Source organism: Chaetodon auriga, chromosome 7, assembly GCF_051107435.1.
Source record: "Chaetodon auriga isolate fChaAug3 chromosome 7, fChaAug3.hap1, whole genome shotgun sequence".
Classification (NCBI taxonomy): domain Eukaryota; kingdom Metazoa; phylum Chordata; class Actinopteri; order Chaetodontiformes; family Chaetodontidae; genus Chaetodon; species Chaetodon auriga.
Genome location: NC_135080.1, coordinates 17,818,089 through 17,844,008, shown reverse-complemented (window position 1 = coordinate 17,844,008; position 25,920 = coordinate 17,818,089). Strand labels below are relative to the sequence as shown.

Sequence of the window (25,920 nt, the reverse complement as noted above, 5' to 3'; positions counted from 1 at the left end):
TGAACATTACACCTCGCCACATATAAGAAAATGAGCAACTGCAAAGTATTGCAGAGAGAAATAAAATGTTATAAATTTAGGTGGGATTTCGCGTCCAAAACGAAAACTCTAACCGTGTATCGTTAGCATGAAAATGCTATGTTAGCCTCGCGTGTTTCTACTCGCGTGCATCAAGCTGACAGCCGTATTCGTGCTTCCTGTTCGGTAAATGATTTGTAGCTACACAAGAGTTTCATGAGCTATTCTGCTGGGCGATACGAGTTTAACTCTTACACGAACAACTAAAGTACAAGTTAAGGTGAAACTTGTGGGTTCAACATTAATGTTGATTTATTCATTTTTTGTTTCACAACCGCCTGTGACAATTCTGGTAATCTGTGTCTGTCACTGCTGCTAAAACATGGCGTTGTGTTGCTCGCCTCCGTGGCTGGCCGGTGTTCGTCAGTTTACGTGATGCGGAAATGAAACGTCCCTCAGTCCTGTTCTGCAGCCTGGACATGAGCAACTCTGCAATGAAAACAAGCGACTTTATGCTGCGGGGGAGAAGTCCAGCACGCAAACATCTGTGAGGTGGACACTTAAAAGAAGAGCTGGACACACAGAGCTGTCAGAATGGGTTGTTTGCACACTTTTTGTAGAGCATGCATGTCTGACATTTACATACTACTACCACTACTGCTGTCAAGTCTGGAATACTATAAATGTAAGGTTTTACTTTATGTTAGCTCAGATAAAGGACCTTTGTATTCATGCTTACAGTTATATTTCATGAAGACAAGCCACAATGACTGTAATCTCTGTGCTGTGCTCACACACTGTTTGTTGTTTTGCTGCTGAGGATCACCACAGCTCACACACCCCCCTGGTCTGCAGTGACTATTGGACTCTCCAGTAGATCATTAACCACATCAGTCTGCGGAGGCCATCCCTAACATCCTCAGAGGGACAAACAGCCGCAGATGTAAAGAACAGCGAGGTCATTCTTCAAGTGTAAACAGCAGGCTAAAGAAATCAGCAGATCATATTCAGCGCTGATGTCACACACTGACTGATGACTTCCTTTTCCTTCCCTTCCGGCTGTCCTGCAGCACATGACAACCCAGATTAAATCAGATGCGGGCAGGAGAAGTTGACTATTAACCTTCCCTACTGATTGCAATCACCTCTCCACGTGTGAGCAGCTGCTTCTTGTACAGCGGGTCCTGAAGCAAAGTTCACTGTCACAGGCAGCACAAGTCTGTCAAACAGCAGGAGCTCGCTCCCTCCTCTGGATTCGTCCTCTATTCCTTATTTTTATAGGACTAAATCTGCAGCCATGGCTACACAAAGTTATGGATACTACAGAGCCACTATATTTCTGGCCATGTTTGTCGGCTACACGCTGTACTACTTTAACAGAAAGACTTTCTCCTTTGTGATGCCTTCTCTAATGCAAGAAATTAAGCTGGATAAGGATGACCTGGGTATGAGACTTTATACTGTTTCTTGCTAGACTTTAGATTACAGGTGCACTTTCATTCATTTCATGTTAGCTGTGTGTTTTACAGTATGTCATAGTAAGATTCTCTGGTTATAAATATCTGCTCTGTGGACATTCCTCTTCTCCTGCCCTCTCTTTGTTCAGGCATGATCACCAGCAGTCAGTCCTTGGCTTACGCTATCAGTAAGTTCATCAGTGGTGTGCTTTCGGACCAGATCAGTGCCCGCTGGCTCTTCTCCATTGGCCTGTGCATGGTGGGAGGCATCAATGTGGTCTTCTCCTGGTCCTCCACCGTCGCTGTCTTCTCTGCCCTGTGGTTTCTCAACGGTCTGGGCCAGGGCCTCGGCTGGCCTCCCTGCGGAAGGGTGCTGCGCAAGGTACCCCACAAGCCAGTATATCAGTGCTGCCATATGCTGATATCAGATTTGAGATGTTTCTTTTTCTCTCCTGTGTTGCAAAGAACAAACAGGCACCAGAACACAGCTGATAATTAACCGGGAACATGGAGTATGAACTGGGTTCAGTTATGCATGCAGGTAGAAACACAGTTCAAATCAGACACACAGTATGTCATCCTCAAAAATAAGGGGTTAAATAGTTACTGTTGATATTTTTCAGGAATCAAACAAAGATTGGAGTTTTGCTTACTTACGCAGCTTAAAACGAAACATAACTTAGAAATAACAATTGAAATGTATCTACTTAATATGAATATATAAAGCCACAGAATACTGAAACAGAGATAAAGGTCTTTATATTCTCCTCTAGGGCTCTGAAGGAAGGTTGGATGCCTGTAGCTTATTGAAAATTGTCCTCTGCTTGTGTGGCCAGTTCATCAAATACAGAAGACGCCTCATAAAACTGATAATTGTGTAAATGCTGTTTCGTAAGTAACACCACATTGTTTATAGTGTACTCAACAAATGATTGCATTGCTGGAGTCTTGACATGTTTTTCAGCACAATCAATGAAAGATTGACCATCAAGACTACAGAAAGCCTGTGGCTGAACGAAAGTTGTTCTGATGTTGGCTTTGCAACATGTACAATTACTAGAGGCTACATTTTTGATTTAGGGAGGATGTTCTTTTATTGTTTGACACATTCCTGCTCCTTTGTTTTGTTCACAATAATTCAGTATTTCCGACCCACTGGGCATTCTAGAGAATCACCAATGACTCAGTTATTGAATTTTGTGTTTTCAGTGTTGTACTTGAATAGGAATTTGCTCACATGATAATATTAAAGTTGGAACTGATTCACCAAATGCTCCCAAACACACTGAAAACTTGTTTCCAAATCTTATGTATTTCTCTGTTATATTAAATAATCACCAACCGCAGTTAACATTAAAAAAGAAGCATCCTCAGGTGTTATAATCTCCACTAGGACTGTGTGGGTTGATCAGATTAGTATAAGAAAACAATCCCACTGTCAACTCATCTTAATGTAAATGTTGCTAAATCCTGATTGGATGATTGGATTGGTTGTCCATGTTGGGCCCCATTGCTCATAGTAAGAAGCCATCTGAGAAAATGTATGTACAGTATGAGTGTTGGACATCAGTTGTTTGTAATCACATTGTACAATATGGCAACGGTCAAATGACCGCCATTCACTTATGACCCGGTTCAATTATTTCATCCCTCTTGTACATCAGAGGCAACAAATTGACACCTCCTCTCAATCTGTCATGATGTCATGTCTTTACATCCCCTTCTCTGCTCTCAGTGGTTCGAGCCCTCTCAGTTTGGGACATGGTGGTCAGTCCTCTCCTGCAGCATGAACCTGGCTGGCAGCTTGGGCCCCATTATTGCCACGGTGCTGGCCCAGAGTTACAGCTGGAGGACGATACTGTCTGTGTCTGGGATGATCTGTGTGGTGGTATCCTTCGTCTGTCTGCTGCTCATCAAGAATGAGCCAAAGGATGTGGGGTTGCCCAATATAGAGACAGCAGCCAAGAAGAGCAAAGGAGGTGAGGCTGACTCTGACTGCATGATCCGATGACAATCACAGTTTGCAGCCTCAGCTTCTCTCTGACAGTGACTGAAGGAGCCTGTTTGTGTAAAGGCAGTTAACACATAACTGTGTGTTGTGCAGGTGTGTGTGTGTGTGTGTGTGTGTGTGTGTGTGTGTGTGTGTGTGTGTGTGTGTGTGTGTGTGTTTTCATACAGCATGTGTCTCTTGTGACTAAAGGTTGGTGGACTCTGTACCCAGTGTGCCCCTCACATGCCATTTCTGTGAGCTGTGTGTAGATCATGCACAGGCAGAGTGAGAAAGTAATATTTGAGATGCAATAGTCTCATTAGAAGCACACATCCCTCCCACCCCCACCTCCGTAATGCTACATCCATCGTGTCGTGTTGATGGTAGTGTTTCAGTATGATAATACTCCGCTCTGCTCAGGATCCTCCAGTGATGACAGCACACTGTCTGAGTTCCTGCTGTCACCCTACCTGTGGCTGCTGTCTGTGTCCTACCTGGTGGTGTTCGGGGTGAAGACGGTGTGCACCGACTGGGGTCAGCTGTTTCTCATTCAGGACAAGGGCCAGTCTACACTCATGGGTATGGAAGGGGGCAGAGTAGACACCTCCATGTTCTGTAGAGAAATATGTTGAGAGCTAAGTGTCCTTCGCTTATTATTTCTTGTGAATCACTATATTCTTCTCGATAGGTAGCTCATACATGAGTGCCCTGGAGCTTGGAGGCCTGTTGGGCAGTCTGGCTGCAGGTTTCCTCTCTGACAAGGCTGTGGCCAAAGTGAGTTTGCAGATAGAACTATAACTGTTTCCCACAATATGGCAAAATCACTCTACCTCAGCCTACAGGTGTTTGTTTTTGGCTGCTTTTGTCTTGTGCAACATGAAGACTGGTGCATGGCAAATTTGCCTCCATAATCAGCCATGTGCGACTGAACTGACTGCACCATTTTGGCCAATGCTCTGCTCATCACCAGCAAAACCAGCTTGTCTTTATATATTTACTTATTTCTTACAGCAAGGCATGAGAATCTACGGCAATCCTCGTCATTTCATCCTGATCTGCATGATGGCTGGAATGTTTGTATCCATGTACCTGTTCAGAGTCACGGTTACTCCTGACAGCTCAAAGGTACCTGCGCTCACGCTGACATCCACATGGACAAAAATGAATGGCTGACTCTGTAAAGCAGCGCGCAGTGTGTCAGAGTCTTCACAGTTTTATCTCTCATTTGTACTTTCAGATGTGGATCCTCAGCTTGGGTGCTGCTTTCGGTTTCTCCTCTTATGGACCAATAGCATTGTTTGGAGTTATAGCCAATGAGAGCGCCCCATCCAACTACTGCGGGACATCACATGCCATTGTTGCCCTGATGGCCAACCGTAAGTGGATTGGTTTTCATTTCAGTCTCAACATTGTGCTTTAACTACACATGTTGAGCCTGTATTAGCTGTTACTGTTGAATGTCCTGTAGACAGTTCCAGACCACTAGTTTCTCATAGTTTATATACTGTAAAACACTTTTTATATTCTCAAATCCTTGGACCAAACTTTTCCATTTGCCTTCTCCTCAGTTGGTGGTTTCCTGTCTGGACTACCATTCAGCACTATTGCCAAGCACCACGGCTGGGAGATGGCCTTCTGGGTAGCGGAGATCACCTGCGGCGTCACCACTATTGGATTCTTCCTGCTGCGCAACATCCGAACCAAGATGGGTCGTGTGCCCAAGAAGGCTGACTAAAACATCATTCCACCTCATCCTCTGCGCCCAGAGGAAAACCAGATACTTTGATCACTGTATTTCCATATTTTTCCTACTTCTTTTTTTATACCACAGTATATTCTCTGTCATTCTCAGGATGGAAACATGAGTGGGAGCTCTGAGAAGTTCAGCACTTTTTCTTCGGTAAACGCTTTTGTTGGTTTTCTACATACAGTATTAACAGTCTGTAAACAATGAATCAATAATAACAAGTGAATGTAAATGACTGCACGTTGTGTGTGTCATAGAAGGAAAAGTGGCAAAAATACAGAAAGAGAAAGGTTTTCTCTACAAAGGCTGCTGCAGTATTTCCATGATGCGCGCACAAAACTAAAGCCTGGTTTAGTAACTGCTATATTGTACAGCATCTGTGTTAATCAACAACTTTGTAATACTGAACGATGAGTGGGATTACATTACACCATGCTCGTCTTTTTTCTAGAAAGTGTGTGGTCTTCCTCATGAAAACAGTCAAAGGCTTAAATAAATGATACTTTTTTTCAGTCACTCTCATAGTTTATGCTCAGTGCACTGTAGACTACAGCGACATCACTCATTACATGCAGGCAAAAAGAAAATTTGCTATGGAACGTTTACACACAGTATGTCATTTAATCTTCAAATATTTACAAAACATGACGTATTTACAATGTGTTAACTGCCACTTCGATACCAAAAGGGAAAAAGCAACACAGACAATGCACCAACTGGAGTTTAACCAGTCACACGAGTTCAGTTAATCTGCTGCGGTTAGAAATTACAGCACACTCAAACTCGTCTTCTGTGGTTCAAGATCCAGCTCCAAAGTTGCCAGCTTTCTCTGCGATCTCCAGTGCACTCTTCAGATTCTGATCAAAGAGTTCACACCTGAAAATCAAGCATTTACAGTGACAAGTGTTAGACACTGGATGCTTGATATGTAATCTGAAACGTAACAAATGCTAAACACTAACTTAATACACATAACAACATAACACAGGAGAAGGTGACATCGTCATGACTCTTTCTGTTACCTGATGGGCATTTCCAGAGAATAGAACGGGTTCTTGAGGGCAAAATCTGAATAGATCTCATAAATTTTCCTCAATAGCGCATCAATGCCAGATTGCCGGGGGTCCGCCAGCACGATGAACTTTATCCCTGACAGAACAGAGATAGAACAAGCAGTGAGAAAGACGTCAGTTTAAACTAGATACTGTCAATCATGCAATAAGTAAACAAGTCATTTTCTAAGGATCTGACTGAGTGGGTGGGTCTTTAATGGAGCAGTGGGCCTGAATGTCACTGTTGCAGCTTTTTTCTGCACTGGACATAGAGTAGCACTCACTCACTCATGTACTGACCTGTCAGAGTCTGGAAACAGTGGAGCTTGAAGACGTCTGTTTCCAGCATCTCAATCCCTGAACTACCAACGTCAGGGGACAGCTGTGAGCCGATAGCAAACAACCTGTGGAGAAACGGGCAGTTCAACGCTCTATACTGAGATCACCCAGCGATACACGTGAGGCCAATGCTTCACAGTAGATTGTAGACTGTCATTGTATTAACAGTTGTTATTAAACCAGATGTAGTTTTAAACATGGAGCCAAGCACAGCTGATGTGGTTTGGTGAGGAGATGCAGAAACATGATTAAACTGAGTGAAGCCTTTTTTTCCTTGTTTATCATACGGCCACAGAGAAGACAGCAAATACAACATCCGCTCTGACCACCAATAACTAACACAATTCCATGAATCCCCCAGAACAACAGGAGCTGCATTCGCACATGCCAATAAAGGATGTTGGTGTGTGGATGTCTCCGATGTGTCAGATGTGTAGGTATAGGGAAATGATGTTAATCGCTTCCAGTTTGGACAGAAACCCTGAGTTTGAGAGCAGAATTGGTATAAAGGGGGACAAAGATGGATCGAAGTGCCCCTTGTTAAAACCCACCAGACCCAGAGCTCTCTGCCATTCACTCTCAAACAGGATGTCAAACAGGCTGACTGACGGACTCCTCCACTGCCCACACATGGTACATGAGATGTGACTTACGAATGGAACATAGATGCCAGCATCAGCTTCTCATTGGAGCTCAGGCGTGCCCGTCCAAAGCGAATGGACACTGGGTAATTTGAGGGATCCTTCAGGTATTCAAGGATGTCCTTTCCTTCTGCTGTGTTCTTACCGAGCACATCCACTCCATTGATGGACAGCACTGCATGGCCCACTGGAGGATGACAACAAGCACTCAAGTCTCAGAAAATACAGTTTACAGTCAGACTTCATGCAGTGAGGAAGTTCCAAAGGGATTTTCACATCCGTAATGTTACAATAAGGCCAATTTAAATGCAGAATGAAATGTCATGCAGACTGTGAACTGCAGAGTGCGAACACTTTAGCCAGTCCAAGGGAAACTAACTCATTTGGTACAACCTAATTAAGCGATTGGCATAAATGACAGATTGATTTATTAGTACGTTTACTTTTGCTTGATTTTTCTTCGTCTTACGTCTTAAGTATACATCTCCGGCTAGCTAGGTTAGCAAGTAAAGAGCTAACGATGCGCTCTCAAGCGTTACCTCTGATTCCGTCTCGCTGTCCAAATGACACCACGACCTTTTCATCGTGATGCTTGAGCACTAAATCTAAAGGATAACTGAATGTTTTCTCGGCTTCCGCCCTGGGGACATAATTGTCATATTGGTAAATTAAACCTCCAGCTTTGTTAACAACATACACACTGAAGATCACCATCTTTGCAACGTCATGCGTAGCTGACAAAAGTGTCATGTGACCGTAAAGCGTCAAAAGACAGAAAAAATCTATATGAGCTCATACTTTCCTAGTTTGAGCTTTGTGATGACTTTTATGTCCGTATAAATCCAAAAATTATCGATTTCACTGCACTGCAGCAGTTTGGTGGGCCAGTAACAAAAATAAAATTCAGTTAATAGGGTACAACACAAAAACTATATTTCCCATAATCCCCTTTTCCATTTCCGCATATACAGGTTCTCTAAGGGGCTCTTGCACGGGTGAACTTCCTTTCGCTCCGACATCTTGACGAGGAAACATGGTGAGGACAGTTATTACACGTTTTATAGAAACAAATGAAAACTTTCCCATGTTTCTGTCACTGATCTGGAGTTGTAATTATTCGGATTAGCTGACAAAAGCAATGTTCTTTCCCCACGTTGCGATAAGACTGCGTGGAGTAAGCAAGCAGTTGTTGAATTTTACTAATTTAGCCGTTGGCTAGTTAGCTAGTTTGCTAATTCCACCACGCTTTCATGCGGCACTGAGGTTATAGGAAATGGGCCCAATAAAGTTATCTATCATGAATCCACGGAATGATAACAATATCTACAAATGTACACTTCGCCAAAGCCAGTATAATGTCCGCTTATTGTAACAATGACAATAACCAACAGTGTTAATTGTGCGGCTAGTAAAGCTCTGTAAAGACGCAGAAAAGGCCATCCCATGCCGGGCTAGCGGAGTTGAGGCTGCTTTCTCTGTCCATCTGCTGGGCATTGTCATTATTCAAGTTGTTTTGATGCAGAGACATTCATATACTCTGATGCACGGACATTAAAGCATGTTTTTCTGCTTTCAGCCTCCCAAGCAGGACAAGAAGAAGGACACCGGGAAGTCCAAAAAGGACAAGGACCCAGTCAACAAGTCTGGAGGCAAAGCCAAGAAGAAGGTACGCTGTGGTTAATACTGATCCTGTATTGGCCCTTCACATGTAATTGCTAAATAATAGATGAGGAGGTACGTTGTAGAGCTTTTCTAATCATTGATCCGGTATGTCTGTCTGTGAGCAGAAGTGGTCCAAGGGAAAAGTGAGGGATAAGCTCAACAACCTGGTGCTCTTCGACAAGGCGACCTACGACAAGCTGTACAAAGAAGTTCCCAACTACAAGCTCATCACCCCCGCTGTCGTGTCAGAGAGGCTGAAGATCCGTGGCTCCCTGGCCAGGAACGCCCTCCAGGAACTGCTCGCCAAAGGTGAATCTTTATCCCCGAAATGCACAGGTTCAGACAAAAACGTTTTGTTTCAGGTAGCATTTGGATGCAGTTTAATTGTTACATGTGCACTTATTTAGAATAAGTAACTTAAAGATTGTTACTTGGTTTTTAGTTGATAATGTCACATATTGATGAAAAGCACAAATTGCGTATGTATGTGTATTTAATATAATGTCAGTTTGTGTTTGGGGAGTCATGTCAGAATTTGCTTGACTGTTCATCCAGCAAGTGAAAAGTGAAATTTTAGCCATAGAAGCAGAAAAATGAGATGCTTACATGAATATTTTAGCACCACGATAAACTGGATGCAGAGAAAAGTTCACTAGAAGTCGTAACTTAGAGCTGAGCTGACTGTTTTCTTGAGTCGTCTCATCTGCCAGAACCCGTGTTTTACCTTAGAGGTAGAGGAGGAGATGGTTCCCCTCTGCTAAACTGCAACAATAACATGTTTTGACATCTCCCATATTTTGATTCAACATTCAGTTCATCCCATTGATCTGTCTGGCAGTCATCAGCACTGCGTGTGTTGGCTGCGTCTAACATTGATAAATGTTTACAGATCCGTTTTTGTTGTGGTTCCATTAGTTGACAGTGATTTTTCCTGGTTAATATGCAGCGTGACTGCTGCTAACATCATTAATCGCAGCTGCAGCATTTGTTTTTTGTTCTTCCATTGAAATCATTGACACGCTCATCTTGAAAATACTCAAGGTACAAAGTGTTAGAAAGGAAGCGGTACAACTGTGAATGTTACTTCAAACATTTTAATGTCGTGCTCTTGTATCCCATCAGATTTCAGTTTACACATGTTAATGGTGAACTTGTTTCAGTGCCTTTCTGTATGAAACCTGCCACCTGTGACAAAACATCAGTTTTAGTTGTATAATATCAGGTGCCAAAATGAATTTGAGTTTAAACTACAGGAGTTAACGTGTAGCGGAAACACATGTGCTGTATGGGTGGTTTTAAACCATGTCCTCTGAAAATGAAAACAGTATAATAGCGTAGAAGATGGAGCTGTTGATGCTATGAACTGTGACACATTCACGGTGACATTTGAAATGGTCTGTTGGACACATCCACTGATCAAGTGATTTGCAATGCAGGTCAGCTAAAATAAGTCACAACATCAGATGGTTAATGTGTACATGAAAATGAGAAGAGGCTGACAGAACGGGATCCTGTTTTTGTCTTCCAGGCATGATCAAACTGGTGTCCAAACACAGAGCACAGCTGATTTACACACGTAACACCAAGGGTGGCGATGAGGAGGCAGCAGCAGAGAAGGCATAATCAGGTACAGCAGCAGGACTGCACGTCTGCATACATCTTATCACTCGGGGTTTTGTTTTGTTTTTTTTCTTAAGCTGCATCCACTGACCTGCATCCTTTTTTGTCTTGCAGGTTCTCCTGTTTGCTTCCTTTTGACGAGCTGTTTGTAATGTAAGGTGAATAAAAACCGAAAAGACAAAATCTCAGCTGTGTATTTACTCTTCCTGTGTCACTGGGTCATCTAGTTTGGTAATTTTGTACAATCTGGTATATTAAATTTTTGTGTTAGTTGGAAATTATCAAAATAACTGTGGACCTGTATTGTAAAATATGAACAAAGTCAAAACAAAGACAGAGACAAACAGACTATAGGCTAAAAGTGTTGTAAGGGTGGCACTTATAAAACATGCACCAAGCCAGGGGCACATTAATTTTGTAGTTCCCACAGTCTGAATGTCCTCCCACCTGGAAAATCTGCACGTCAGGAATAAATAAGACGTCCATATCTCATGCCTGTGAGATGGTGATGCACTCTGTCTAATGCTACTTAAACTTAGGATGAGCTAAGAGCAAAGAAGAAATGTCCCTGTTTATAATCTCAATCTTTCGTCTCTGTACAAATATGCACTTAAAACTGCGATGCTGAAAACAAAGTTGCAAAACATGTCGTAAAACCGAGGGAGGAGGCTGATGGGATCTGACAGGGATCTAACAGAAAGCAGGTGCTCCTGGTGTACGAGCAGTGAGCGCCTGTCCAAGAGAAAGGGATGGATTCTTCCTTAAGGTGCGTTGCTTTATTAATGCACAGCGGTGAGAAGGGCTTTATTAAGGTGGTTCTATGAAGTGATGTGGTCTTGTTTTTACACATAGTTGGTAACAATCCATCCCCTTGTTGACAGTGAAAATGAACTGCACTGATTGGTTTGGGGTGTTTTGACACGGTGTGGCCTCTAACACACAGCAGACACACTGAAAGCCTTCCCTGCATTATTCTGTTTAAAACAGCACACTTGGGATGACACACGTACTTCACCAGAACCATGTACCTTGTGTCGTCACCCAGTAAATTCAAAGGGACATCCTGACTCCACTGATCTTGTTTTCGGTGTAAGATGGATCGTTTCTTGCTCGGTCCAAGCCATTAATCATTTACGTCTTCCATTTGTCTGTTTGAAGCCACAGGCAGTCAAAGGTTATGAGATATTGATAAGAAATGGCATGAAATGAAGCTGTCCCCAGCATCAGATGTTTGCTCTCAGGGCATGAAAGACACAGGAGTCCTGTGATGGATGCTGTCAGACGTCCCTTTGTCACTGCACAGCACCACCTCGAGCAGCTCCAGCAAAACAAACTGCACGAAGCACGCCACTGACAGATGCACCCACCGCCAGCTCCAACAGCATCTGCCTGTGAGAACACCAATACATCCACTGTGTTTTTAATGGAGCTCACTCCTCACCGATAGTGTCTTTTCAACAGATCTACTGTCACACACTGAAGTATTTGTTGCTGGTTTTCTCACCTCCATCAGCCTGAATTCTTCATAAGCCTGTCTATTATCTGGGTTTTGCTTTTGCTTCTGCTCTGGAATCATCCGCCAATACAGAAGCAAAGAATGAACCTGTTAGTGGTGTTTCAGTTACAGACCCAAGCATTTAATTCTTCACTTTGTAAGCAATAAATGAAAGGTTTATCTCTCACTTGCAGTGTGCTGGTTGCTTGTAGGTGCTGAGTGTTGCGCTCTTGTCAAATCAGACTTGCAGCTAAAGATTTTTGCAATAGCAGTCCTCACCCTTGTAATAGAACAGACAGCAAATCATGTTGTCTTCATCTCTTAAACCCTTTAAACTGTGCATGGATGCTGAAGTCTGTGGCTCGGAAACCCACCCCATCATGGAACGCTCCAATAACCTATTTTTGTGCCGTGCAATCAGTGCTCGTTCATGTTACCTTTCTAAATGTAATGACAGAACAGTAATCAGTAATTTTCCTGCTGTGTTTCCAAATGCATCACATTTGAAAGGCACCGCATCACATTTGAAAGGCACCGCATCCCCGCGCGGGTGTTTTCAGCTATGATGGTTGAAGATGTGTGCGGATATGCTTGAACTTCGTGGGGTCACCAGACCCCATGTAAAGGTACCTTTCCCATTAGCCTTCAGTCCAATGACAGTGCCCCACACTCACCACTAAAAAAAGACTAATATTACAATTCCATAGAGGGCAATAACTAAATAAATACATATTGACATGTTCAAGTTGCAGGTTATTCATACAGTATGCCAGAAGAGTAATGTGACTGTACCTTTATGATGTGATTTGTTTCACCCTAACAGGTGCAGTAAAGCTAACAATAGAGTCAAGGAGATGTAAATTGATCTCAGAGGGTGCACACCTGCACAGTCCTGAAAGAGGTCCAATCAGACATGATGGTTCAAATACCTGTGTGGGTTGTCAGGGCTGTGCGGGGCCTCTAAGGTGGTATTTTTAGTATTTCATTCTAGTAAATAAAGGTAGAGGTAAAAAAGTAAAACCATCACACAAAGAGCGGGGATAGTCTGTAAGTAAGTTCATGAGCAGTGACAAAAACATAGGTGTCAGTCAGAAGACTAATGATGGCTGAGTTCCATTTAGCTGCTTCAGTTTCAGGGTCCTGGAATATTCATACTGGCTCACACCGTCATGAGTTATCAGGACACTTGAAGTGAGCAGAGCCATCGTTAATGTTATTAAGTAAAAACCTGCGCTTTTCCTACCATGACATGTCAACATTTTTCATTTGGCACGTTGGAGCAGGTAAAGAATCCTCCTTTAATTCTGTATTTTACAGACAGAGGCGATTTAACACACAGAGGCGAGATGCAGACGTTTTCTGTCAGCCATGTCTTTTCCAGTGTGCAATATTACCACGTAGCTTCAGGACTCTTTCAGCTGTCACCAACAATGAATGTCAATCAAGTTATGTTCGACGGGTGCGTCGGGCGGCGTGGGTGTCTTCTTAAAATCTCACAGGCCACATTCTAACATGAATTTGAGAAGTCTGTCACATGACAAAGAGTACACACAAACTATGTTCATGTAAATGTGTTATAAACATGAGTTATTGATCTTTTTTTAATCAGGAGTGTGTTAATAGTTAATAGCAGCATGGATTGTCTATTGTAGTAATATCGAAGGACGACCTTGGCTTTCTCACATTTGCTTACCTGCAAAGTTCTGAAAGTGAGCTGAATCCTGCAAATGAGATAATTCAAAACCATGACTCAAACAATTTCCATTTCATCAACTGCAACCTTCACCCCCCCCCTCTCTATTAATACGCTGTTTGCTGCCTGTCTCTTCTGCCACTCTGATTTCCTAACCGCGCTCCTCAAGGTCCTCCCCATCGTGCTGACTGTCACCCAGCACAGTTATCTGAAACACCAGCTTCACTTTGTGTTGAGAGCCATGACTCACGTCCTGAATTGGACTGGACTGCACTGAAGCCTTGGGCTGGGCAGTGAAAGTGACTCACTGGCATGCATGACAAACTGAATGCTTTGTGTGTGTGAGATTGAACCTCTGCACTGATGGTTAATTCTCCCCCCTCCTCCTCCTCCTCCTCCTCCTCCTCCTCTGTGTTTCTCTCTCTCTCTCTCTCTCTCTCTCTCTCTCTCTCTCTCTCTCTCTCTCTCTCTCTCTGATACACACTGGTGATATTCAGATGTCTGCAGGAAGGCTAAAAAGGCAGAGGGGAAGAGTCAGAGTGGGTCTGCAGGGGAGTGGGAGCGCCGTCTCGTGGTGATTAGTCAGGGCGCTTCCAGAGCTGGATTTATGGCACGCAGCTGTTGAGTGGCTGACAGACGTGTGAGGAGCTCAAGCGCTGCTGCTTCTCAAGCTGCTCGTACCAGCTCGAGCCCTGCTCAGTGTCTCGTAGGGAAGAGGACTGCTGTGCCTCCACACACAACGGTGAGTCGTCTGCCTTTTCTTCCAGGACCACTGGTCCTCGTAACTTCCTCTTAAGATAATCCTCAAATGTTCTGTAATGGCAACCTTTGACCTACTGTTCAATTTTCCTCAGTTTCTGTCTGTCTGTGTGACGCGTGCTGTGCTCTGACCACTTTGTAGTCCTCACAGAAGCAGCGTGGGGTTTGGAAAAAGTCTTTTCTGGTTGCCAGCTCCAGTTTTACCATACATGGCCACAATTTTGGCATACAAAAATAACTCTGTGGAAGAGCACCTCACTAATGTTTTATGTGTGTTATGTGCAATAGTTCAGCCACAGAAGTATCAAACAGTGAGACACTGGAGTCTGGTGTCTTGTTTCTCATTAGTTACACCCATGCAGTGTGTGTGTGTGTGTGTGTATATGAGCGTGTGTGCGTTAAATTTAGTTCACAATGCTGTGTCCTATTTTTAGAAGTTAAGGCATCACAGCAGAGTGGTGCCACTTACTAGACACAGACTGCAGCCCTGCGTTCAGCCTTCGACTGCTCCTCGCCCCACACGCCGAGCTCCTCTGAGTGCTCCTCTTCGAACGTCCTCCAGCACAACAATTTGAGCTTTCCTAACTCGCTGAAACTTTTGGCGTGCGGTCAGGTCAAGCCTCAGCTCAGAGGGAAGCCTGGATTCTCAATTACAGCCGGACCCTGTGGATTCTCGCTCTCATCCAGAGGTCGGAGAGGGAGAGAGAGAGTCAGAGCCAGGCAGGGAGCATCACTTGTTTAAGGTTAATTGAGATGGTGCCCAAGAATAAATAGCCCTGCTAACTGTGCTGAACCAAGTGCTATTCATCTCTGGAAGCAGCTTTGGGACTGTGTTAGAGGTCTACAGTTCCTCTGAATCTTGAATTTAGTTGTCTCTCCTGTGGTATAGAAAGTTTTATTTGTAAAGTTTTAGACTGAGAATCTCATTTATACCCAATTTTCTATCACCAGGAAGCTTAAAAATGCAGGCGTGGATCTGATTTTCTCTCTGTTTCTGCAAGGTCACACTGTCTTTCCGACCATAAAGTCCCATACATTGAACATTCTTGGCACTTGAGCGGCAAGACTGTTCAGGGAGTGTTTATTTGGGTTGCTATGGAAGGACCAGTTGTGGCTGAGGGTTGGTGGTTAACGCTGAAACTGGAGCTGCAAGGCGTCTTTAAAGATCAAGCCTTAAAGTTGCTTCCTCCTCCTCCTACTGCTGCTTAAGTACGGAAGCCTCTTAATGACTTCATTTAACGTAATTAGACTGGGTTCGATCAAATTCATTAACATCATAATGAAGAAATCCAGAGCTCTTTCATCCTCGCTGCTCATTTGCCCAAAGTGCAGAGTGGGCTGATCAAACATGCTAACACACAAATGATCTGTGGGTGTTAATAGGTATATGGTGGGGTATTTGAGTTGGTCAATTAACTAACACTGATTAATCTTAGTCCTTTTGTGAGACTCAGTGGAAAACTCCCTCAAAAATATCCCAAAAATAACTGAATCCACATTCATGAAAGTAGCTGAGTAATGCCATGTTGTAGTGTATGCCCTCATGAAAAATTGCTGATGCTCTGCTGCATTGCAGAAATTCAATTAGTCATTAAGACTCATTCTCACAAGTTTGGTTAATAAATATAAATGAAGTGAGATTAAAAAAAAAAGACCATTTCATATAACTTGCTCCTTATCAACCTTTGCTCTCCTCATTTTTTTCTCCTTTTTCAGCCAACATTCATTTGTTTGGTTTTGAATTAAGGGCTATTCATCACAGCTGGGCTTGCAGGCCATGTGACAGGTCCTCCAGAGAGGCGGATTTGGTCATAGAAATATTCTCCGCCTGATGTGCCAACACGTCTCCTCCCTGTGTTTACTAGAAACAGCAAGAAACCAGCCATGGAGACTATAGGCCTTTATTATCATCTCCCTGAAACGTCTCTCCCTGAACCTCAGAGAGCTCAGACGGCGGCAGCGAGCGTGTGTGCTTTTATTCATCACCCTATGCTGTGAGGGCAGAAAGATGTTTGCTTCATTATTTACAGTAGCACAACCTATTGGAGTTTCTTTATATATGCAGCATATCTCTGTATTCAGAGCCGATCAGCCCCTTTCTGCTTGTGTCATCACATGGAAGTCACAGTGGGATGATGTTCCCAGCTGAACATCTGGTAATGTCAAAGAAAACTGACTTTTTAGTTTGAAAAGTGGCTCCTTTAACATGATGGAAAACACCCTTACTGTGGCAGTCAGACCCAACATCTGTCCTGTATGTAAATCAGCCTGGCTACGGGAGCCTGAGCCCTGCCAGCTTCAGAAAAGACTGATGAGACAGCCCCGATACGTCTTTGTTCAGATAACTTTTCGCATAAAGTTGAGATGCGACGGCTCTAAACTACTGATGAAGATTTGGAGCGGTTTGTTGCTTGCAGAAAGCTGCAGTCTGTCTTTGTTTCTGCCTGTTTTGGGTGGTTTATTGACTCATAATAATCTACAACTGACAGCATTTTCTTCAGGCCTGAAAACAGCTTTCTCTCCAGCCTGTATCTGCTTATTAATTCAGATTATTCAATAGAGAGTGACACGGCTCCTCTCTCTGCAGCCCCATGAGGCTGTGCGGTCCTCGGCTCCACTGCGCTCGAACACACTTTCCATGTCGCTCTGTCCCCGAGGGTCCCCTGTTGTCACTGTGTCAGATGGTCCAAATGTGCTGACTGGGGGGCTCACTTGCAGGTGCTGCAGCCCTGCAGTTAGAGCTCCGTCTGCCCCCACGTAAACCGAACGGCAAAAACGACTGTGTTTTGAAATATGCTGACATTCATCTCCTTGGTTTTTGTCATTGATAGCCTGCTGCTGTGGAGCCAGAAAGGGCTGCCTCTGCTCCGTAATAAGTGGTCTGCTCCTTTGCCTTGTTGAAAAACTGCTGGACGTTCAGTCAAATTTTCCATTGGCACAATGAGCCAGATATCCACTGAGTCTGTGCGCAAGCTCTGGCCTCATGAATGATGTACTGTGTACTGTGTGAACACAGCATTGTACAGGGGGGGGATTAGGCAGACTGCATTGCATACAACTAAACTTAAAGGCTTGAGGAAAATGCTCAAACTAAACATAGTGAATCCAGATTTTACAAGATGCGTGACAGCTAATATGAAAATCAGCCTCTTGGCATACTTCAGAAAGCAGGGATCCACCTCAGACCAAACCCATATGACAGAACTGTTGCTTACCATCTTTTATATTACAGCACTGTATTGACTCAGGCTACTGATACCTTACTGATATCTGAATTCTTTCTCCAAACCTGCATTCATGCTAATAATGTAGATAGCAACAAATTTATGGAACAGTTCTCCTGTGCAGATCTGGACAGAAGACAATGAAAGGAAAAGCTGGTCTCCTCTGGAACTGGGAACTAGTGTTTGCAGGAGATTAAAGTGCAACATGTACAAATATGTTTCTAGTCTCTATGTTCGTAGGCTTTGTAACTTAATGCTGCTCTCCATGGAGATTTATAGCAACTTTCAGGTGATATTTTGGGTTTTCTGGCCCATAAAGTTACTGTTTTGGTTCACTCTCATTGCTCTCATGGAGCCATTTAGCAGGCAGCTTTTTTTCAGCACAAACGCTCCAAAAAACCCACCATAGACTACCTGCACAGCACCAAACACCACACACAGTGACACAGTTAGCGACTTGCTGGGGAACATAATGGAGCATTTAGCAGCTTAAGAGCCAAATGTTCCCCTCAGGAGTTGGTGGAGACCAAAAATAGAGCTAAAAATAATTGCTGGATGTGTAACGAGGCAACAGTTGATAAAGGCGATAATGTGTCAGTGTCAGTGCATTCACAGCTTCTCTCTGCTATCCCCAAGTAACAAACAAGCAAAATAAATCACTTATTGCAGGTTTAAATATGCTGTTGGTTTTGTCTAAATAATTCTCTCTGTGCAGCCAGTTGACCTGTTTTACATATAGTTATTTTCCAAAGTTTCTCTGATCCCTGACAAACTACCAGCACCTCCGTGACATGCCATGCCAGATTAATGTCCTTTTTTTTTCTTTGGTAACATCTATTTCTCTTGCCTGATGTCTTCATGTGTCGTGCCCAGTCAGCAGATGGTGCGGGAGCAGTATGTCACCACCACCCAGGGCAGCAGCTCGCCCAGGTCGGTGCCCGACCACGTCTACAAGATCGGCATCTATGGCTGGAGGAAACGCTGCCTCTACCTGTTTGTCCTGCTGCTCATCATCATCCTGGTGGTCAACTTCGCCCTCACCATCTGGATCCTCAGGGTGATGTGGTTCAACACGGTACGCATGACTCACCTTGACAGGGTGTATTTTCAGCCGGGACAGTTTTCGTCCACTCCTCTGCGCCCTTTCTTCCTTCCATGCTTTCCTCTATGTGCTCAGTGTTATTATGGTAGTGATCAGTGTCACTTCCTCATATTATTATTATTATTATTATTTAACTTCTGACTGTGTATCCACCCCAGTGACCCAGTGACACTGCTTATCATTATCAGCAGTGGTGTTATTAATCATTAAGTGATACTTGGCTGTTTAAACAGGACAGTTAATTGTTTGTTGTTTCTTGTTAGCTTTTTGTCTCAAGTCCAGATGGCAACTGTGGATTTATGCAGAAAAAGGGACACAACAAACCTACACACACACACACACACACACACACGCACGCACACGCACACGCACACGCATGCACGCACGCACGCACGCGCACGCACGCACGCACGCACACGCACGCACACACACACGCACACACATAGTTGTGAATGCTAAAGCAACTGGCCTGTTTATTCTACAGGGAACATTGCTATGTGTGTTTTGGTGATAAAATCAGAATTCCTCACCTCCTAACCCGTCATTTTTTGGGGATTTTTACTTTTCAAATACATCTGATTTACAGTCACTTATTCACCTTTGCTTTCACATTGTCATTTATCTGTTAACCTGGCTTTGCTGTATCATTGTCTGAGGGCGTGCGTGTCTTCATTTTGGTTGCAGGATGGGATGGGACACCTGCAGGTGCACTCAGATGGGGTCAAGCTGGAGGAGGGAGAGTCTGAGTTCCTCTTCCCCGTCTACGCTGAGGAGATCCACTCCAGGGAAGTAAGTTAACCAGGAACACACACATACTTTCCTTGCTCCTCTTCCCTCGTCCTTCTTCACTCTGCTATCCCTCTTTTCCTCCCCCTCTACCTCGTGCTATCCTCCCTCCTCTGTCTTCTTCGCAGCTCCTTCTCAAACTACTGTTTGTTCCATTAAGTGGCCCGACAGCCCGGCCATTATTTCATCTCGCTGTTTACCGAGCTTGATTGTGAGTTGGATCTATGCAGACAGCACGTGCTGATATCATCTAAATCTCATTCTTTGCTGACACTCGAGCAGTTTTTATGCAACTGTAGTGAGTGAACTGCATATTTCTGACTGTACTTTTTTGGGAGATGTGTCAGAGCAAACTGGATTTGGCAGTCCCACCCAGTGCACGTGGTGGTGCAGTGAGCTCCCCATTAACCTCGGGGATATTTGTGGTGGAAAGCAGTTTATGGCCCGCCTGCCAGCAGCAGATGGGAACACTTTGCTGCAGTTGTTTACATGTTATGGCTTTTCTTGCTCATAGCAGCAATTTTTTTTGCATTCTTTCTTCTTTATAGGCCTCATTAAAAAGGCAATGTATCCCTCATTTATGGACTGACACTTTCTCTAATGTCTTCTATGGGTTTCCAATGAGATTCAGGATTTAGTGAGCCACCGTCTCGCCTTCGATGTCAAAGTTATTTTCTTAGATCGTTTTTATTAACAGGCCTTCCTTACAGCTCCAAAGTAACAGTGGGGATTTATTGCTCAGGCTGCCTCCTTTACACATTTTAGCAAAGCTTACTTTTTTTCAGTAATGTGTTTCAGTTATGTCTTGCTCAATTAGCTGGTGTCATATCCTCTGCTAATATTTGTGTAAAAAATCTGTCCCACTGTCTAATAAGGCATCATGTATAAAGGCTGTATATGCTGTATTAACGACATTATTGCTGCTTAATAAATATAAATAGAGCTAAATAAATTAATAAGAACAACAGGTTTTCAGGTTGTGAAACATCGCTCTCTGGTCTACAATCAGTATGTGGTTTCAAACAGTCTTAAGGGTCTACAAATGCTAATGTTAGCATGTCAACCTGCTCACAAGGACAATGCTGACATGCTGATGTTCAGCAGGAATAATACCATACTGCCATATTACCATATTCACCATCCCATAGTTGAGACTTCTAGCATGCTAACATTTGCTTAAAGTAGAGTCACAAAGTACAGCTGAGTCAGAGGAGCATGAAAGTCAGTTGGATTCACCCACTGGGGACCATCAATGTTTGTACAAAGCATCAGGACAATCCAGGAATGAGCTGTTGAGATATTTCAGTGTGGACCAAAGTGGTGGATAATTTAATTGCTGTGTTTCAAATGCATATCAGTTGGATATACACAACATGCTAAAATGGCTTTTTTTTTTCTCTTCAGGACTCTTCACTTCTGGTGCACTCAACGGAAAATGTTTTGCTTAATGCCCGTAACGAAAATGGCAATGTCACAGGGAGGATATCTGTGGGTAAGAGCCTGCAAGAGGACACATGCAGACATAGAGAGACACATACAGTAGTATGGCACTCATGCATAACAAAGTATCCCATTGATGTATGAGAGCAATAGTAAAGTCATTCATGCACTTGTCCTGCAGCTATTTCTCATCCAACATTAACAGCGACAAGAAGCCATCTCTCCATTTATAATCTCTTAGATTTCCATTTAAAATCCATTAAATGCAACATCCCTCTCCCTCCCATTGCCTCTGGATCATGCTGCATTACGCAGAAGGCCCGAGGCCTGTGGAGGATCGTATTTGTGCTTCTTTTATAGCTCACCGACGGCTGCATTGGGGTATTTTGTCATAATTAAAAGGCCAACAAATGACCCAACTAATTGCCGTGTTCCACGGTGCCGTTATGTGTCCTTGATCATTAAGCCATAAAAAGCATCGCCTGCATCCCCTCTGCCCCCTGTGCATAAAAGTGAAATGCTTGTTAGAGAAGATTACATGCCGGTTCACAGTTGTAGGTGCTGAAGAGGGTTAAATATCTCACTGACTGATCTACCTGCTTTAGATCTGTCTGGTCCAGGGCTGGAAACATTGATGTAAATGAGGGTAAAGTGAAACAACCTCAGAAATGTTACCTCTCAGTTTGAGCAGAAATGGGGTCATTCACTTACTTCCTTCATTTGCATGTTTAATCTACACATTTCTTTTCATTAGACGGATGCATGTGGGGAGGTTGAGATTTTCACATAGTAAAGCATGAACGTGTCTCATTAGATGATGTAAGGAAGAGAAAGATTTGATTCTGATGCCTGTAACACGTCATTATAATGCCAAACCAGCTCAGGTATTCTTGCTGTTGTTGTTTTTGTCATTGCAGGTCCAAAAGAGGCTCAGGGACACACTCAAAATCTGCTCATTAGCTCCCACAATGACAACATGCTGTTCACCGCAGATGGCGACCAGGCTGTGATTGGACCAGACAAACTACGAATTACAGGTATCCCGACGTCTGCCACCTGCTGTTTCCTTGGAAAAATTGCACGCCTCTCGGCGAGAATGTTTTTCGGATTTGGAAAAACATAGAATTGACAACAGATGTTAACTCGACAGCAACAATTTGGTTTGATGGCAGATATCTGTGCATCCATCCAGCAGCCAAGGACAAAGACGGATGCAGTTATTTCATGGTCATTCGTGTCTTGCAGTTGAGTGCATGCACATCTCTAAAGTACACCTACATGTAAATGAATGTCAGGAGCTCAGTACCACACAGTATCTAATATTTCTCAACAAAGTGTTGAAGCATTAAAATATCAGGCTGAACCATCCCTGGCTTTCTTTTCTCTCTCAGAGTCCAGTGTGTGTATCGATGGTGATGTGGGTCACTGACCGCACACTGCGCTGGCTGATTAATCTCGATTGGAGTGTCAGCCGATAGCTTCATTATGCCCGCGGTTGTTTCAATCCACAGAGAGCAGCACGCAGCAGCAGAGGAGCTGCTTAGTAAAATCCTCGAGACAAACCTTCTGTTCCCACTGTGAGTGGAGTGGTTACATCCACCACAGCTGGGTCCACATGCTGCACGGCTTGTTGGAGGTTTTGGATCCAGTTTTACCTCTTGTGTCTCCTCTAATCCGTCGCCTCTCTTCTCTGGCATTATTCACAGCAGTCAAAGTGAGCAGAAAGCCCACTCTCCCTTTTCAAAATCCAACTGTACACGCTGAAGCATCCACAGTTTACACAAGACAGAGTACAGCCATGCTGACAGTGCTGCTTTGAGCTAAATGCTAATGTCAGCATGCTAACGCTCTGATGTTAAGCAGACGATGTTTAACATGTTTACCATCTTGGTTTAGAATTTTAGCATGCTAACATTTTCCAATTAACACAAGACACAAAGTATATAATTCAATATTTATTTAGAGACAGACAGACAGACAGACAGACAGACAGACGTCCCTGGAGCCATGCTGCTAGCATTGCTAAAAATAAAATGTTAAATGCCAGATTCCAATAGCTCATTAGCTGCCTTACAGCCCTCAGTAAGTAGCCCTTAGACTCCAATAGATTCTCTAACATATCTTGACTCAACCTCATTGGAAGTATGCGAATGTGCACATCTCTTTGTCCATCAGGTCCTGAAGGAGCGCTGTTCCAACATTCAGTGGAAGTGCCCCTGCTGAGATCTGAGCCTTTCAAAGATCTGAGGTAAGCATTTCAGCCATCCTGTATTGTTGGGCTAATATTATTAGGTAATATGCGAAGACTGACTCCTACAAGTCAAGTGGAAGGATCAGGTTGTCATCTTGCAGTCAGCAAATTTGCAACATCCACTAAAGAAATACAAAACATTAAGGTTTTACAAGACACTTGAGCCTGTCATTTCATGTCATTACTGCATACTGTAGAAAATGAAACTTAAGAGGTTATGATTTTCAAATTTTTAAAGATTTAAGTAAGTAGTGTTTAATAAACTCTGGATGGAAGCTGTGCTTGTATAATATGAAGCTGTGCTGCTTTAGGTTGGAGTCTCCTACTCGCTCTCTCAGTATTGACGCACCAAAAGGAGTTCACATTAAAGCACTGGCTGGCAACATTGATGCTGCTTCCAACATGGATGTTATCCTGCAGTCGAGTATAGGACTGGTAAGGAAAACACTGTTCACTTTCTGAAGTCTGCTACACGCCATCTTCTGCTGTTTTTTCTTGTGATTACTGAGGGAATATATACACAGTATGCTTTTCAGCAACACGCTGCTTCAAGCTGCTGTAATCTCTCACAGTCACACCTGGGAGCTTTTCATCCACAAGCTCATTCGAGTGCAGTTTGACAGTAGCTCTGCTTTTTCCATTCTCTGGATGTTTTTGTCCAAAATAGCTTACAGATCACCCTGAGAGAGCTCATTAGAACAGTTCTGCTTTCGTTTTACATTTTGACTTGATTTTGCTGTAAAAAGTGACATTTATCTGTCTATTGCTTGTGGTTGTAAAGATAAAGTACTAACAGTGAGAACTGACATTATTCTGGACTAAATGTTTGGACTTCCAGCACACAAGGAGTTCTTAACAAAGCCAAAAGCTGCACCAATATACTCATCTGTAAGCTGTAATCACTTAACTGCCGTTTGAAATTTCAAAACATTTGTTTGGGCTCTGTAAGTCTGTGGTGGTTTGCAGTTTCCATGTTTAGAGTGAGTTTTAGTGACTGCTTCTGGCTGAATCAGGGCTGGGTAATTGTTGTGGTGCAGCTAACTGGCTGAACTACGTAAAGCATTTGTAACACAGGCACTTATTTGACCTTTTTGAATTCATTCCCAGCGTATTTATGTGACAGCGTTGCTGCAGGCTAGACTACACTCTCATCTCTCTTTTCCTGCTTTGGGGAGAGAGCTGGGTGTTAATCTGCACTGAACTTGTCCTGGACAATAGTAAAAGTTAATTTGAGCGCTCATATTCTCTGGGCTTTTCTGCAGACTTTGGCTCACATTTTGTTTATTCTATCTTCCTTATGCACCAGTTTCTATCTCCCGCCACACTATGTGCCGCGATGTGTGTATGCACTCGCCATGAGTGGAAAGAATGGAGCAGAGTGATACCGCCTTGTTGTCTCAGTGCAGCTCTGTTGCTCTCCTTGTATCGTCCTTGCTCTTCACACTGTCTGCTGTGCAGCTGGTGCTGGATGCTGAGACGGTGCGCATGCCAAGCCTGCCCCTGAGTGAAGGAGGGGTTTCTGGAAATGCTCAGGGTCTCTATGAGGTCTGCGTCTGTCCCAGCGGCAAGCTCTTCCTGTCCAAGGCTGGGGTCACCTCCACTTGCAGTGAGAATCAGGAGTGCTAGAGAGACTCTGACAAGGTAATCGATTTTCCATCTCTCAGTCGATGTAACTTCTGGGAGGCAACAAGCACAACTGTTTATATCTTTTTTTTTTTTTTTTTTTTTTTTTTTAATCTTTATACTACAGTGGATCTATGATGCTCTCAGTGCTCGATCCCACTGGCACTTTGAGGCCTGTAAAAATACAAATGCCTGCTGGCGTACATGTTGGAGATGTCATGAAGTGCATCCTTTTAGTTGCATTTATGAACTTCTAACTATTCAACTGAAACAGATCGACACTCAGTTCCAAATTTATCTACATCAGAGCTTTGTGGACATTTTTTTTATACACACACAGTATCATGGCTGGGCAATGAGGAGCTGGTAACAGCTTACATCCTATGCAATATTATCTTGTGGTGCAATAAGTGAAAGTGACACGTATCAAGGGCTTGGAATGATAAAAAAAAAAAAAAAAGAAATCTCTCAAACGCTGTCAGAATGTTATTGAAATATTTATTTTGGTTTACAAGCCCTTGGTATGTAGTTTTTAGCATGTTTTTATTGAATTGAAGGAAAAACTAGAGAAATGCTGGTAAATGTTTTGTCATTGTCATAATCACTTCAGAGATTTACAGATGGATTTTTATCTCTTTCTGTCTTAACTCAAATTCAGACACACACATAACACTAGGCAACAGAATTGTTTCTTGTTTTATTTTGACTACTTTATAGGGTTGAGATTAAAATACCACGTCCTTATGGTACCATAAAGTGTTAGTAGTGTGGTAACACATGTGTAATTATGTTTTGTTTGTTTGTTTTTTTTCAGTTTATAAGATTATGTATGTTTGGCCTGTGTTATTTTGAAACCCTGCATAAGCATGTAATTATGCATTAGCGACAAGACAGTTTTTCTTGCAAGTAAGCTGCTCTGTGCATTCAATAACCATTTACAACCGAGGGTTACATTACCTTTGAGCACAGCAACAGCAAACAACAACAAAACAGGTTTAACAAAGGTTTCCTTAGTTGTGGG

At 43.2% G+C, this 25,920-nt stretch overlaps 4 protein-coding genes across 4 annotated transcripts; 3 read left to right on the top strand and 1 right to left on the bottom strand.

Moving 5' to 3' along the window:
* Positions 1-2: 2 nt before the first annotated feature.
* On the top strand, positions 3-5,719 carry slc37a4a (solute carrier family 37 member 4a). Its single transcript, XM_076735915.1, has 9 exons — positions 3-976; positions 1,089-1,463; positions 1,625-1,857; positions 3,211-3,454; positions 3,886-4,044; positions 4,154-4,239; positions 4,477-4,590; positions 4,703-4,841; positions 5,034-5,719. Exons 2-9 carry the CDS (start codon positions 1,316-1,318, stop codon positions 5,198-5,200), a joined length of 1,290 nt encoding a protein of 429 aa, XP_076592030.1. The 5' UTR covers positions 3-976; positions 1,089-1,315; the 3' UTR covers positions 5,201-5,719.
* trappc4 (trafficking protein particle complex subunit 4) lies at positions 5,718-7,966 on the bottom strand. The gene is made up of 5 exons (XM_076735916.1): positions 7,784-7,966; positions 7,257-7,431; positions 6,565-6,668; positions 6,235-6,361; positions 5,718-6,088 (listed from the first exon to the last, which is right to left on the bottom strand). Exons 1-5 carry the CDS (start codon positions 7,956-7,958, stop codon positions 6,010-6,012), a joined length of 660 nt encoding a protein of 219 aa, XP_076592031.1. The 5' UTR covers positions 7,959-7,966; the 3' UTR covers positions 5,718-6,009.
* Positions 7,967-8,220: 254 nt separating this feature from the next.
* rps25 (ribosomal protein S25) lies at positions 8,221-10,709 on the top strand. Its single transcript, XM_076735350.1, has 5 exons — positions 8,221-8,280; positions 8,821-8,910; positions 9,032-9,215; positions 10,435-10,533; positions 10,641-10,709. Exons 1-4 carry the CDS (start codon positions 8,278-8,280, stop codon positions 10,527-10,529), a joined length of 372 nt encoding a protein of 123 aa, XP_076591465.1. The 5' UTR covers positions 8,221-8,277; the 3' UTR covers positions 10,530-10,533; positions 10,641-10,709.
* A 3,470-nt stretch (positions 10,710-14,179) lies between these two features.
* sgcg (sarcoglycan, gamma) lies at positions 14,180-25,343 on the top strand. The gene is made up of 8 exons (XM_076735219.1): positions 14,180-14,456; positions 18,571-18,772; positions 19,484-19,588; positions 20,990-21,077; positions 21,943-22,062; positions 23,201-23,273; positions 23,588-23,711; positions 24,735-25,343. Exons 2-8 carry the CDS (start codon positions 18,578-18,580, stop codon positions 24,900-24,902), a joined length of 873 nt encoding a protein of 290 aa, XP_076591334.1. The 5' UTR covers positions 14,180-14,456; positions 18,571-18,577; the 3' UTR covers positions 24,903-25,343.
* The last annotated feature ends 577 nt before the right edge of the window (positions 25,344-25,920 follow it).

What these genes read in the sequence shown, in the direction of transcription:
- slc37a4a (XM_076735915.1), top strand. Translation starts at nt 1,316, where the DNA reads ATGGCTACACAAAGTTATGGATACTACAGAGCCACTATATTTCTGGCC. An exon ending in TTACTCCTGACAGCTCAAAG is followed by an intron (nt 4,591 to 4,702) that starts GTACCTGCGCTC and finishes TTGTACTTTCAG; the next exon opens with ATGTGGATCCTCAGCTTGGG. An exon ending in TGTTGCCCTGATGGCCAACC is followed by an intron (nt 4,842 to 5,033) that starts GTAAGTGGATTG and finishes CCTTCTCCTCAG; the next exon opens with TTGGTGGTTTCCTGTCTGGA.
- trappc4 (XM_076735916.1), bottom strand. Translation starts at nt 7,958, where the DNA reads ATGGTGATCTTCAGTGTGTATGTTGTTAACAAAGCTGGAGGTTTAATT. An exon ending in CTGGCATCTATGTTCCATTC is followed by an intron (nt 6,669 to 7,256) that starts GTAAGTCACATC and finishes GTTTCTCCACAG; the next exon opens with GTTGTTTGCTATCGGCTCAC. An exon ending in TCTCTGGAAATGCCCATCAG is followed by an intron (nt 6,089 to 6,234) that starts GTAACAGAAAGA and finishes CTTGATTTTCAG; the next exon opens with GTGTGAACTCTTTGATCAGA.
- rps25 (XM_076735350.1), top strand. An exon ending in GAGGCAAAGCCAAGAAGAAG is followed by an intron (nt 8,911 to 9,031) that starts GTACGCTGTGGT and finishes GTCTGTGAGCAG; the next exon opens with AAGTGGTCCAAGGGAAAAGT. An exon ending in CCAGGAACTGCTCGCCAAAG is followed by an intron (nt 9,216 to 10,434) that starts GTGAATCTTTAT and finishes TTTGTCTTCCAG; the next exon opens with GCATGATCAAACTGGTGTCC.
- sgcg (XM_076735219.1), top strand. Translation starts at nt 18,578, where the DNA reads ATGGTGCGGGAGCAGTATGTCACCACCACCCAGGGCAGCAGCTCGCCC. An exon ending in GGGTGATGTGGTTCAACACG is followed by an intron (nt 18,773 to 19,483) that starts GTACGCATGACT and finishes TTTTGGTTGCAG; the next exon opens with GATGGGATGGGACACCTGCA. An exon ending in AGACAAACTACGAATTACAG is followed by an intron (nt 22,063 to 23,200) that starts GTATCCCGACGT and finishes TTTGTCCATCAG; the next exon opens with GTCCTGAAGGAGCGCTGTTC.